A 14,547-nucleotide genomic window follows, 5' to 3' on the forward strand; every position below is an offset into this window, starting at 1 on the left:
GTGACATGCCGCCCCTGCCCTAGATTAGGGGGAAAGATTCCAAGCCAAACTTAGCTCCGTCCTCAAGCCACAAAGTGGTGAAAGTGTTCCCGGCTCCTTTATTTACACTTTCTCAAATTCCCAGGGGACTCTCTGCAGTTAAGGCCCTTACCAGTTTTTCATTCTTTAGCTTTGAAACATCCCACTAGGCTGTTCCTATTAATTCCTTTTTCAGGGGCACTGCACAGCCCAGGGATGAGCTGTACAAAGCTTAAATCACAGCTCAACTGCTTACAATGTGTGATCTCGGGACAGATTTTTTTCCTTTGGCCGCATGCGGAATCTTAGTTCTCTGACCAGAGATCAAACCCGTGCCCCCTGCAGTGGAAGCTCGGAGACCTAACCACGGGACCACTAGGGAATTCCCTGGGGGAAGATTTTACCTAACCACGTTTAGTTTCAATTTCCTTATCTGTCAAATAGGGGTAACAATAATGTTGACATCAGAAGGTCATTCATTGAATGTAGGATCCTGAAGCACAGGGACTTTGTTTACTATTATATACCCAGAGCCTAGAGGCATGCCTGCACATAGTAGGTGCTCAGTAAATATTTGAATGAATGAATAAGTGCATGTAAAACGTTAAGCGCAGTGTCTGGCAGTAAGTGCATAATATTATGATGTATTATGTTAACACACTCTACATATAAAGAAACTGAGGCACAGAAGCAATTTCCCCCGGGGTTCAAAGCCCAGTAAGTAGCTGCTCGGTTGTGATTACTTGAGTTCCCTGGCTCCCTAGCTTCCAGGGGAGAAGTGAAAGCAAGGATTCTTATCAGCATCAAAGAACCATATATCCTCTTGATAGAAATCTGTGAAAACCCCACACTTCTGCTTTAAATTCTATTCTTAGTTCATTCTTTCCTGGGCTGCCCCCTTGTTGCTTCATCTTAATAAAAACAGATTCCAAAAGAAAGTCCGCGTCCTGTGTGTGATCCTGTGTTAAAAGATTCATGAGGGGTTAAAGACGCAGATGTAGAGAATGGACTTGAGGACATGGGAAGGGGGAAGGGTAAGCTGGGACAAAGTGAGGGAGTGGCACGGACTTACGTACACTACCAAATGTAAAATCGATAGCTAGTGGGAAGCAGCCACATAGCACAAAGGGATCAGCTCGGTGCTTTGTGACCACCCAGAGGGGTGGGATAGGGAGGGTGGGAGGGAGACGCAAGAGGGAGGAGATATGGGGATATATGTAAATGTATAGCTGATTTACTCTGTTATAAAGCAGAAACTAACACACCATTGTAAAGCAATTATACTCCGATAAAGATGTTAAAAAAAAAAAAAGATTCATGAGACTTTACCCTCCAAGGAAAGAAATCCCAAAAAAATCCAGAAGCACACGGTAGGCTGAGGTTCTCACTAAAAAACAGCAAAAATAAACGAAAACAAAAATCAAATCCCCAACTGAAACAAGAGGGAAGGGGGCAGGGCACAACCTTTGAAAGGATGATGTAGCCCAAGGAGATGACATAAACTGATTAGAACCAAATGGGTCCAAGATGGTGGGCAAGTCAACTTCCGCTAGACCTTGAGCCTCAGTACACGCTCACTGTAACACATCAGCAAGCTAAATGACACACCAACAGGTGCCACGACAGTTCCAAGACCGACCAGAAAAATCAAAAAGCGGGCGGTGGCCCAATTCCTGGAAATCCCTGCCCCTTCCCAAAATAGCTGGAATACTCCTCCCACTCATTAGCCTATGAAATTACCCACCCCTATAAAAACTGACAACCCCATACCCCGTTGACTTTCTCGCCTTCTGAGATGGCCCACACTCTTCTGTGGAGTGTGTTTCTCTCTAAATAAATCCACTTCCTACCCATCACTTTGTCTCTCACTGAATTCTTTCTGCGATGAGACACGATCAAGAACCTGAACTTCATTAAGTCCTGAAACCAGGTGTGTGATCTCAGTTGAAAGACAGTGGGTTTTGGCCAGGTTTGGATCCTGGCACAGGGGTTCATGTCCCAATCTGAGGTGCACCGTTTCACAACCACAGTCTTGACTCTGGTTTTGCTTCTCTTTTTTAAAATGCATAGAATGTGATGAAACAAATGTTACCAAGAAGTGTTCGGAATTGTAAGGAACAGTCATATAGCTTTGTTGACAAAGCTTTGTTTAAACTACCTGGAATAGGAAAATGTCATCGATTTAAAAGAAATATTGTGTCCTCTGACTTATAGGGTCTTTCAGGAAAGTCACATAAAAGCGAGAAGGGATAGTAGACCATTATTGTTCAGGAACTGTATGGAAAAAATAAGAGGTACCTTTTATTGGTGCTGACAACATAAACATTTAGGCTCTGGTCTATTCTCAGAATGGGCTTCCTTACCCTTTCTGACAACCGACATGGTTAAGATGGTGTCTGAGGTCACCAGTGTGCAGGGGCTGCTTGGATGGGATTGGAACTCTGGGCACAAGGGGTTGAGCCATTTATTCCCTAGCAAGGTGGGGAAGCGGCCACACTGCAATGCACAGTCTCAGCCTGCTGCCTTCTGGGCCTTTGAATCCACAGAGGTTTCCAATATTACTCAAGACTCCGTCATCCCAGTGAGTGCATAAATGGCTTCAGGATCAGCTAATATTGATAATTTGCAGGGCCCAGTTCAAAGTGAAAATGCAAGGTCCCTCATTCGGAAAGAATTGAGAATTTCAAGATGGCGACAGCAGGGCGTTAAACTAAACACAGGACCCTTTGAACTCATCCATACATTTTATGTGTAGAGAGGCTGAGATAGAGCAGAATGAATAGATGGGCTCACGTGTGGGCTGAGATAGAGCAGAATGAATGGATGGGCTCACGTGTGGGTTGAGATAGAGCAGAATGAATGGATGGGCTCACGTGTGGGCTGAGATAGAGCAGAATGAATGGATGGGCTCACGTGTGGCTTAATCTACACTCAGTTCCCGGTGATGATACAGCTGCAGTGAGAAGCGGGTCAATATCTTATTCCTTGTAAAGATTCATTCATTCATTCATTCCCTCTTTCAAGGAACATTTAGTAGGCACCAGCTCTGTACCAGGCACAGTAAAAACACAAAAAACATAGCCCCTCACCCCATGGGTTCCATTTCAGAAACCAAGGAAAAAGGAAACTTACCATTCAGGGCAACTGCAGTGAAAGTGGTAAACTTAGGGTTTACAGGAGAACCCGGGGCCCTTAATCCTGGCTTCGGGGGTGAGGGAAGGCTTCTCAGAGGAAGTGACTTGTGAACTTAGCCCTGAAGGATGGAGAAGAGGCAACCAGATTGAAACCTAACGGGACCCTATAGGGCTCCCAGGTGTGGAGGCCCTTTTGTCCCCCATTTCTTGTAGGCAAGACTCCAGCCTCCATGACCTTCCCTGAGTTCCAAAGGGCAGATTAGAACACTTGCTAATCAAGCGGGGAGCTGCCAGGAAACCACTTGAGGCAAGATTAAAAGGACTAGAAAAGCTCATCAAGATTAGGAGACCAAGGGCTTCCCTGGTGGCGCAGTGGTTAAGAATCCTGCTACCAGTGCAGTGGACACGGGTTAGAGTCCTGGTCTGGGAAGATCCCACAGGCCACGGAGCAGCTAAGCCCGTGCACCACCACTACTGAGCCTGTGCTTTAGAGCCTGCGAGCCACAACTGTTGAGCCTGAGCGCCACAACTACTGAAGCCCGCACACCTAGAGCCTGTGCTCTGCAACGAGAAGCCACCCAATGAGAAGCCAGCAAACCGCAACTAAGAGTAGTCCCCGCTTGCCGCAACTAGAGAAAAGCCTGTGCGCAGCAACAAATACCCAAGACAGCCAAAAATAAAAATAAAAATATAAATAAAAAGATTAGGAGACCACCTGACATCCTGCACACACCCTAATCTTGTCAGCAACCCCACCCTTTTGAAACTTTGCAGAATAAAGAAGAATGCAAGACTGTTACTGTCTTGATCCTTATCACATACCCCTGACCATAAGCCCCGACTATAAGACCCCTCCCTATTCCCCAGGGAGGGGGGCACAGTTCTTGAGGCGCTAGCCTACTGTGTTCCCTCTTTGCCTGGCAAAGAAATAAAGCCACTCTTTCTTTCTCCTGCATAACTCTGTCTCTATTTCTGTTCGGCATCGGTGCACAGAGAGTCAAGATTTTGGCATCAAGATGACTCAGTGGGGAAAGGTGTTCCAGTTAGAGAGGAGAGAGATGAGAACACAGATTGTTTGGGAACTGCAGGAAGATCAATGGGACAGGAACGAACAGTCCAGGCTGGGCTACAACAACCTGGTAAGAGGTGAAGCCCTGAGATCCACCCAGGTGAGAAGGGTCTGCTCACAATCTTTCTCGATAGAAGATTTGTGAATAGCCTTGCAGACCCCTTTCTTTTTAAACAGGAATTACATTTATTTAATCACAGAGGCATACATGTTTTTGTTCAAAACTCAAGGAACACACAAGTATGTAAAGTAAGCAGCAAGTCTTCCTTTCATTCCTCCATCTCATTTTCTAGAGGTGATGACTTTTTTTTTTTTTGGCCATGCCCATGTGGCACGCAGGGATCTTTGTTCCCAGACCAGGGATTGAACCCCTGCCCCCTGCAGTGGAAGTGCGGAGTCTTAACCACTGGACCACCAGGGAAGTCCCGAGGTGATAACTTTTAACATTTGGGCTATATACACCCTTGCACAAAACTAATGAATCTTTAGTTTTGCTAAAGCAAGATAGATAGATAGATAGATAATTTTGCAAGGTACTCTTATCAGGAATATCTTCCTATATCAGAACAGAGATTAAGCTCCTCGTTTTTAATTATATTTCATTGTATAAATGGACCACATGTAGTTTATTTAACCAACGGCCTTTTAACAGACATTTAAAGTTATTTCCAATTTTCCTCTATTGCTGCCATCCTATGGTGAACATCCTATTCTGAATGATATATCTTTGGGTAAATGTGCCAGAGGTTTCAGAAGATAGATTCTTAGACGTGGAATTGTTGAGTCAAAGGACAGGCATATTGAGTGAGGTAATGTGCACAGTGGCTGAGAGAATAGCCCCTGGAGCCACACTGTGTGGGTTCAAATCCTATCTCCTTTCCTTGCTAGCTGTGTGACCTTGCGCAAGTTACTTAACCTCTCACTGCTTTGTTTTTCTTGTCTGTAAAAGAATAATACCTATCCCTTAAGGATGTTCTAAGCACTAAACAAGTTTAGCTTATAAAGCACCTACACTAGTGCCCAAATGGAGTAGCTCTATTTCTATTAACCCTTATTATTATCTTGTATTAGTTCTTATTATATTAGCTTTTATTATAACCTTGACAGATACCACCAAATCACCCAACAAAAAGGCTGAACCAACTTAGACTCCCACCGACAGTGTATGAGAAATACTCCTTCCGTGCCCTTGCCAGCAGGCCCTTGTTCGGTTGCTTTGTTTAATAAGCATTTCTCTCCTTCTTTTTCAAAAACGAAACAAAAACAAAAACCTTTACTCCTTTAAAGTGGTGAAGTCCAATTTATCGGTGTTTTTGCTTGTTTGTGTGTTTGGTGTTGTACCTAGGAAGGCTTTGCCTAAGCCAAGGTCATGACGACTTACTCTTAGGTTTTCTTCTAAGAGTTTTATGTCTTACATTTAGGTCTGTAATCCATTCTGAGTTCATTTTTGTGTACGGTTCAAGGAAAGGATCCAACTTCATTCTTATGCCTATTCGGTCATCTAGCAGCATTTATTAAAAAGATGATTCTTTCTCCCATGGATTTGTTTTAGCACCCTTGTTATAAAATCAGCTGACCATAAATGCAAGAGTTTATTTCTGGACTCTCAATCCTGCTCTATTGATCTATATATCTATCCTTATGCCAGAACCACACTGTCTTGATTACTGTAGTTTTTTTTTTTTTTAATTAAATTATTATTTATTTATTTTTGGTTGCATTGGGTCTTTGTTGCTGTGCGGGGGCTTTCTCTAGTTGCGACTAGCGGGGGCTACTCTTCGTTGCGGTGCGTGGGCTTCTCATGGCGGTGGCTTCTCTTGTTGTGGAGCACGGGTTCTAGGAGCCCGGGCTTCAGTAGTTGTAGCACATGGGCTCAGTAGTTGTGGTGCACGGGCTCAGTAGTTGTGTCACACGGTCTCTGGAGCACAGGCTAAGTAGTTGTGGCGCACGGGCTTAGCTGCTCCACGGCATGTGGGATCTTCCCGGACCAGGGCTCGAAGCCATATCCCCTGCATTGGCAGGCCGGTTCTTCACCACTGCGCCACCAGGGAAGCCCCTTGATTACTGTAGTTTTGCAGTAAGTTTTTAAATTGCGAAATGTGAATTCTCCAACTTTGTTCTTCTTTTTACAGATTATTTGGTTATTCTGGTTTTGCCCTTAGGTTTTTTGCAATAAATTTAACACCACGTTTCAAAACCCTGAAATACCCTTCTCCTTTCTTTTAATGTCTCTGTTAGTCAGTATCACCACCTTCCTCTGCCCCCTTACTTCCCAATTTCTCCTACTTCTTCTTCTTCACTAGTGGTCCAAAGGTCTCTCATTTCCCAAATGTCCCAACTCAATGTCATTTACTACTTGCAGAGGCAAGTCTCCCCAGATACCACCAATGAACTGTGCCTCCCGAACCCACACTCTTATGTGGCCCTCCCCGTGGAAGATGGGCTGGCGTGGTGACTGGCCTTAGCCAGTAGAATGTGGTGGAGGTGATGTTCTGGGATTTCCAAGCCTAGGCGTTCAGAAGGTCTGCCTGTGTGCTTTCGGAAGTGTTGAGTAGCCTTGTAAGAAGTCCAGCGCGCTCAGTGGAAAGAATACGTGAAGAGGCTGTGTGCTGATGGCATATAGAGAGACACAGACCATATGAAGAGGGAGAGAAGCCCAGGCATCCCACATGGCCTGCGTGAGCCTACCTGCCATCTAAGAGACCCCAAACAAGGACCAGTCAACCCACAGAACCATGAGAGATAATGCAATGGTGATTGTTTTAAGCCACTAAATCTTGTGGTGGTTTGTGACACAGCACTAGATAACTAAAACAGAGACCCCAGCTACGTTCAAAGACAAACAGTGAGAGTGCCAAATTCTAACCACTAGACCACCAGGGATGGATGGATAAACAAGGTCCTACTGTATAGCACAGGGAACTATATTCAATATCCTGTGATAAAACATAATGGAAAAGAACGTGAAAAAGAATATATATATGAGTATAATTGAGTCATTTTGCTATACAGCAGAAACTAAACACAACATTGTAAATCAACTATACTTCAATTAAAAAAAAAAAAAAGGCAAACAGTGAATTAATGTCTCTGGGGTTCCTGATCTGTAAAATGGAGATGGTGATCATAATAGGACATCCCACAGGGTTTTTGAGAGGATTAAATGAGATCACGTAGGCACATCTCTTAGCCTCATGCCTGGCACAAAGCAAGCATTTGATAAAGGACAGCTATTGTTATTAGTATTTTTTAAAATAAATTTATTTTATTTATTTATTTTTGGCTGAGTTGGGTCTTTGTTGCTGCGCGTGGGCTTTCTCTAGTTGCGGTGAGCGTGGGCTACTCTTCGTTGCGGTGCCTGGGCTTCTCACTGCGGTAGCCTCTCTTGTTGTGGAGGCCGGGCTCTAGGCACGCGGGCTTCAGTAGTTGCGGCACACAGGCTCAGTAGTTGTGGCTCATGGACTCTAGAGTGCAGGCTCCATAGTTGTGGCGCACGGGCTTAGCCGCTCCGTGGCATGTGGGATCCTCCCGGACCAGGGACTGAACCCATATCCCTGCACTGACAGGCGGACTCTCAACCACTGTGCCACCAGGGAAGCCCTGCTATTGTTATTTTTAATTTTAAAAAGTAGTTCCGTCCCGTTCAGGGGCACATTCCAGTTGTAATAAGAGAACTAGGCATGGAGATTCGAGTTAATTGTGAAAGACACAAATGTTAAGCGGAATTTCCCCCAAACTCGGTAGAATCACTGCCTGAGCTGTTGAAATGATTCACTGGAACAAGTTTCTGTACAACTCATGCACTAGTAAGAAAAAAAATAAATACATAAAAGAAGGACAGGAGCAAGACAAAACATGCCCACAGTACAATCGGAAGACAGGAAATTCCATAGCAGGGCCAGAATCCAGGGAGGCTGGGATTGACATTCTGTCTGAGTAGTTGTGGACCTGGATTTAGAATCCTAGGGTGTGAGAACTGGAAAGAAGCTGGAAGACGGTCTCATCCCCCACTTTATACATGTGGAAGCTCAGGGGTTAAGAGGTTTCACGGCTAATGATGGAGTGAAAAAAAGGCATCCAGGGTCTCCAATTTCTCTCCTTTTTTCAAACGTAACAGTATCTATTGTTGTTCTTTCCTAATTTTATCCGTGGTATTGGGTTTGTTTTTTGTTTTCACTTTTTAAGATTTTTTTGATGTGGACCAATTTTAAAGTCTCTATTGAATTTGTTATAATATTGCTTCTGTTTTATGTTTTGGTTTTTTGGCCGCGAGGCACGTGGAACCTTAGCTCCCCGACCAGGGATGGAACCTGCACCCCCTGCATTGGAAGGCGAAATCTTAACCACTGGACTGCCAGGGAAGTCCCCTATGACTTTTTTTTTCTTTTTAAAAAGCAAATATTGGGCTTCTCTTGTGGTGCAGTGGTTAAGAATCCGCCTGCCAATGCAGGGGACACGGGTTCAAGCCCTGGTCCGGAAAGATCACACATGTCGCAGAGCAACGAAACCCGTGGGTCACAACTACTGAGCCTGCGAGCCACAACTATCGAAGCCCATGCGCCTAGAGCCTGTGCTCCGGAACAAGAGGCGCCACCGCAATAAGTCCACACACTGCAACGAAGAGTAGCCCTGCTCACCACAACTAGAGAAAGCCCCCGCCCAGCAACGAAGACCCAAGGCAGTCAAAAAAAAAAAGAAAAAAAGGAAATATTATGACATTGTAAAACTTAGAAACAGAGGATCCCTTGCAAATTCCAGTTCCCCAAAATAACTATCGTGAATAGTCAGGTTTTCTGACTCTTAGTTAATAAAGGCACTTAGGGTTTACTTTAGGGTTACTTAGGGTTACTTTATGAATGTCATTGACAAGTCCACATGCATCCAAGAAGGGAGCAGGATATTCACAGGCAGCAAGGATGGGAAGCAAATACTAGTCATTTCACTAGAGTCTAACTACAGCCACATAATGTGACCTCAACCCAGTACAGCCTTCTAGAAGGGGCAATAATATAATAAGAGGCAGTGTAGTATAATGGTTAGGGACACAGGCCTTGAAGCCAGGGCCAGATTCAAATCTTATTAGCTGTGCAGCCTTGGATAGATGACCAACCTCTCTGAGCTTCCTCATTTTGAAATTGGAATCAGTAACAGTCCCTACCTCATGGACCGCAGTCAGGGGAAAACAGGATAATGTATTTCAGATAATGATGGGACTTCCCTGGCAGGCCAGTGGTTAAGACTCCGCGCTTCCACTGCGGGGGGCACAGGTTCAATCCCTGGTGGGGGAACTAAGATCCTGCATGCCGAGCAGCATGCTGACCAAATAAATAAAGAAATAAAAATAAAGCACGGAGTGTGGCATCTGGCACAAAGGAAGCTCCCCCTACCGGGGGTGCCAACACCATCTTCATCATCGTCTTCATCATCAAGTACCACTGCTTCCTGTGTGAGTCTAACATTAGATCATCCTGACTGGCGTTTCCTGGGATGAGTCTACAAATCCCTATCGTGGAACCTGGGTGTGAAACTAAAGACGCAGATGTCCTACTTCTCACTCAAAGCAGAAGCAACACAACTCAGAACCTCTTGCACGGCAAGAATTCATCAGACCAAAATACTACAGGGTGGAAATGTTCTGTAGTGTTACACCCAATTATACTGAAAAGCAAAGAAATGATGTGTGCAACGATGACCTGCTGCAAGGCAGAGGTCAAAGTCTTTTTACATTCTCTAAGTTTAATTTTCCAAAAATGGGGGCTTTTAAAATATTACGTGCATCATGGGGGAGGTTGTGTGCGTGTGGGGACAGCTGGCATACCGCTGGTATATATACGCTCTGTACTTTCCACTCAGTTTTGCTGGGAACCTAAAACTGCTCTAAAAAATAAAGCTTATTAATTTTAGTAAGTCACGTGCTCAACAATAAATTACTTACTTGAGCAAGAAGCCATCTCAAAATCTAACACAAACAAAGAAAAAAACTAACTTATTGTAACATACCACTGGCAATCCAGCTGGGTTCAAGTTTTCAAGCATCTTATGAAATGGCATGCTGTTCTCAGATAGCTTCTTTTTCCCCTTAGCTGGGGATTAATTGCAGGGTTCTGGTGTAGAAAAGCAACCCATGTTTTACAAAGAAGATGGCATGGAAACATCAAATGCAACACATCTGTCCTCGTAAAATACTAGACAATTACTGTCCTCTCGGCCTTTCCAAAAGAGAAAAAAAACCATACACATGCTACTGCTTCCTAAAACATAAGCCTGTTAATATTCCATGCAGTTCCTCATGTTTCTGTTGAGCACGGTAAACTATTATTGCTGTTGTTGTTTTGTTTATTATGCAAGGCAACCACATGACAGTGAATTAATTCTCCCATGTTAAGTATTCAATATACAGGCACACAGCCTTCCACATTTCAGTCTGCTTGAATTATGTCATGTCATAATTCACAATGACAGTCTGCTTGCCCAAACGTATTCTTTACATTTAGAAAATTCTGTGGGTTCTTATATGCCCGGGGATTTTTTTTGTTATTTGTTTATGCAAACAGCAGGTTGCATAAGAGCCTCGCGGGCTTTTTTTTTTTTTTTTTCTTTTAAGCGATTTCGTAGTTTCCTGGTAACCATTCAGTCATCTATTTCAACACCCTGACATGACATAAAGGCAAGTGCTGAACCACAGGTTCGCCACTCAGACCCACACCTTGTTCCCTGAGCGTTCGCTAGGTGAGGCGCTCCCTAAGACCAACGCGATTCACTCATGAACCCGTCCCACCCGCAGAATCATTTTCTGGAAATAGGCAAGAAGAACTGCTGCGTGTTCCGGGATGATTTCATTGCCAAGGTGCTGCCGCCGGTGGTGGGGCTGGAGTTTGTGTTTGGGCTCCTGGGCAATGGCCTTGCCCTGTGGATTTTCTGCTTCCACCTCAAGTCCTGGAAAGCCAGCCAGGTGTTTCTGTTCAACTTGGCTGTGGCTGACTTCCTCCTGATCATCTGCCTGCCTTTCCTGACGGACAACTATGTGAGGAAGTGGGACTGGAGGTTTGGGGAAATCCCCTGCCGGCTGATGCTCTTCATGTTGGCCATGAACCGCCAGGGCAGCATCATCTTCCTCACGGTGGTGGCCGTGGACAGGTATTTCCGAGTGGTCCATCCCCATCACGCTCTGAACAAGATCTCCAATCGGACGGCGGCGCTCATCTCCTGCCTCTTGTGGGGCATCACTATCGGCCTGACGATCCACCTCCTGTACAGAAAGATGCTGATCAGGAATCACAATTCGAACTTGTGCAGTAGCTTCAACATCTGCGATACTTTCCGCTGGCACGATGCCATGTTCCTCCTGGAGTTCTTCCTGCCCCTGGGCATCATCCTGTTCTGCTCGGCCAGGATCATCTGGAGCCTGCGGCAGCGACAAATGAACAAGCACGCCAAGATCAAGAGGGCCATCAACTTCATCATGGTGGTGGCCGTCGTCTTCACCATCTGCTTCCTGCCCAGTGTGGCCGCGCGCATACGTATTTTCTGGCTCCTGCGCACCGCTGGTACGGGGAACTGTGACACCTATCGCTCGGTTGACCTGGCGTTTTACATCACCCTCAGCTTCACCTACATGAACAGCATGCTGGACCCTTTGGTGTATTACTTCTCCAGCCCATCTTTCCCCAACTTCTTCTCCACCTTGGTCAACCGCTGTCTGCGGAGGAAGGTGCCGGATGAGTCCGAGAATAACCGCAGCACAAGTGTCGAGCTCACGGGGGATCTGAGTACTACCAAGAATGTTCCCGACACTTTAATGGCCAATCCCAGTGAGCCTCAGAGCCCCTCTTATCTGACTCTGGCCTCTCCTTAAAATAACCAAGCCAAGAAGGGAGAGGATCATCAAGGACCAAGATCTCTGGAGAAGCAGTTGGGCTGGTACACAGAGTAACATCACGAGCCTTGGCCTGTGGTTTCCCAGAACTTCCAGATCCAGAGAATCAGATTTAGAGAACTGGTCTGGCAGCACAGGCTGCTTGGTTGCAGCGTGTCTCCACCAGGATCTCGGGGGAATGGAGGAAGAAGCTTCTAGGCGTCTGAAACGTCTGTTCAATCTTGGACACTCGCAGAACTGAAGATGGCAAAACTGTCCACATTTCTGCTGCTGGAGAGTTGGAGCCACAGAGACGCCCACTGGCACCTGTGACTCACCAGCCTCTTTCCTTCACCTGCCTGAGACTTCGATGGTTCTCAGCTCCTGGGGCAATGCCTAGCCTGTTTGTGGGCTCCCACTGGGATAAGGAAAGCTAAGTGATTGGAGGGGAATTATTGCTCCTGGAGGGAGCCCAGGCATCATGAAACAAGCCAGGAGGTCACCTGGGTTCCGTGGCACCAATCCATCTTTCAGCTACGCTTTAGCAGAAATGACCAGACAGAAACTCATAAGCTCTGGTTAATATCTGAGTTTCCAGTGCTGGTAAGGAGGGGATTTGCCCCAGCAGGGACTGAGCAAAACAGTGTTACTAAGGGAAGGGAAATGGCATTTATGTTACAACCTGCAAGGAATCCATTCCTCTCTTGTTTACACAAATTTGAAGGTTGAACTGTTAAAAAGACTTCAGGGAGAGAGCTGCTTGCCACCTCTGTTTGCTTTTATCACTAAAAGGGAAATGCTGCCCAATGGTTAGAGGGGGAAAGCTTCCTCCTGGTTCATTTGCTTGTGTTTCTATAAGAAATCTACCACTTCAATAAACTTAGCTATGAGACACACAGTCTGGTGTTGCATGTGTCTGGGTGACGGTTCACAGACATGGACTTCTTACTTATGTGGAGAATTTTATGTGTTGTTAACCCATAAAATTTTCAACCAGGTTGCCCTGGTAGAAAAATACCACATACTGTAAAGTAAGAAAAGGACGTGACTCTAACCTGTAACATGAGATAGTTAAGTAAAACTTACATATGCATTCGAACAAAGATGGGAGAGAGCTGGGAGAAGTAAAAGCAATTTGATTCAGAAGGGTAGTACAGACAGGATTGCAAGACCACTTTGCTTTATTTAGGGCTTGGTGAATGTTGCTATGAGTATTTGTGTATTAAAAAAGGAATCCAGCCAGACTGGGGGAGGAGAGAACTTCCTGTGGAATGGTTTCAGTTCCCAACTCTGGGATGGAAAGGAGACGTACTGGTTGAGTCTGTGATCGGTCCAGGTTTCTGTTACACTTTCACTTCCACTCAGTTCTTTAGTAAGATGAGGCTTGCTTTGGCATTGTGACTCGGATGCCAATAAGAAATGCAGATACTCAGCCTCCCAGCCATGGCTGAATGGCAGTAAAGGAAGAAAGATGAACGTTCTTGAGGTTCTGAAGTGTTTTTTGATCAGTGTGCTTGTCTGTTTTTTCAATTAACTCCTAGAGACAGAAAGTTAAAAGCAGAGATCACCTTCTTAAAGAGGAACAGATGAGCAGAGCTGAGCTCAGAGGAAAGCAGATTCCCCCAGCCCCAGATGCATGAGTCAGCAGGGAACCCAGTTGTGAAACTCCAACGTGTTTAGAACTAACAACCCACATCCGTCCTTTCGTTCATTCATCCCATCAGCTTTTATGCATTAAGCACCAGCTGTGTGCTGTTGTGTTCTGAGTGGTTGATGGAAATAGAGCAAGGAACAAGGTCCCCAGGACCCTCTTCTCATACAACTCACATTCAAGGTGGGGAGGCAGACAGAAAAGAAGTAGACAAATAAATGGAAAGGGAGCTTGGGATGTCTATGAGGACTCTGAAACCAACAAAGCAGGGTGACAGGCTAAAAAGGGGGTGGGACTGGGATGACTGGGAAGTGACCTGGAGCTGAGCAATGAATAACAAGACAGAGCAAACAGTGCTAAAATCTGGAGGAAGGGCATTCTAGGCAGAGGGGATGGTAAGTGCAAAGGCCCTGAGGTGTGTGACTGTATTAGTCTCCCACAAATTTGGTGGCTTAAAAAAGCAAAAATTTAGGGCTTCCCTGGCAGCGCAGTGGTTAAGAATCTGCCTGCCAATTCAGGGGACACGGGTTCGAGCCCTGGTCTGGGAAGATCCCACACGCCGCGGAGCAGCTAAGCCTGTGCGCCACAACTACTGAGCCTGCTCTCTAGAGCCCACGAGCCACAACTACTGAGCCCGCATGCCACAACTACTGAAGCCCGCGCGCCTAGAGCCTGTGCTCTGCAAGAAGAGAAGCCACCGCAATGAGAAGCCCTTGCACTGCAACGAAGAGTAGCCCCCGCTCATCGCCACTAGAGAAAGCCCACTCACAGCAACGAAGACCCAACGCATCCAAAAATAAATAAATAAGTAAAAAATTTA

The 14,547-nt window shown here is 45.6% G+C and overlaps 1 protein-coding gene across 1 annotated transcript; it reads left to right on the top strand.

Moving 5' to 3' along the window:
- Positions 1-10,879: 10,879 nt before the first annotated feature.
- Positions 10,880-14,283, top strand: HCAR2 (hydroxycarboxylic acid receptor 2). The gene has a single exon (XM_024758683.1). It carries the CDS (start codon positions 10,985-10,987, stop codon positions 12,074-12,076), a length of 1,092 nt encoding a protein of 363 aa, XP_024614451.1. The 5' UTR covers positions 10,880-10,984; the 3' UTR covers positions 12,077-14,283.
- The last annotated feature ends 264 nt before the right edge of the window (positions 14,284-14,547 follow it).

Source organism: Neophocaena asiaeorientalis, unplaced genomic scaffold (genome assembly GCF_003031525.2).
Source record: "Neophocaena asiaeorientalis asiaeorientalis breed wild unplaced genomic scaffold, Neophocaena_asiaeorientalis_V1.1 scaffold77, whole genome shotgun sequence".
Lineage (NCBI taxonomy): Eukaryota > Metazoa > Chordata > Mammalia > Artiodactyla > Phocoenidae > Neophocaena > Neophocaena asiaeorientalis.

Excerpts from the sequence above, each read along its gene's own strand:
- HCAR2 (XM_024758683.1), top strand. The coding sequence starts at position 10,985 with ATGAACCCGTCCCACCCGCAGAATCATTTTCTGGAAATAGGCAAGAAG.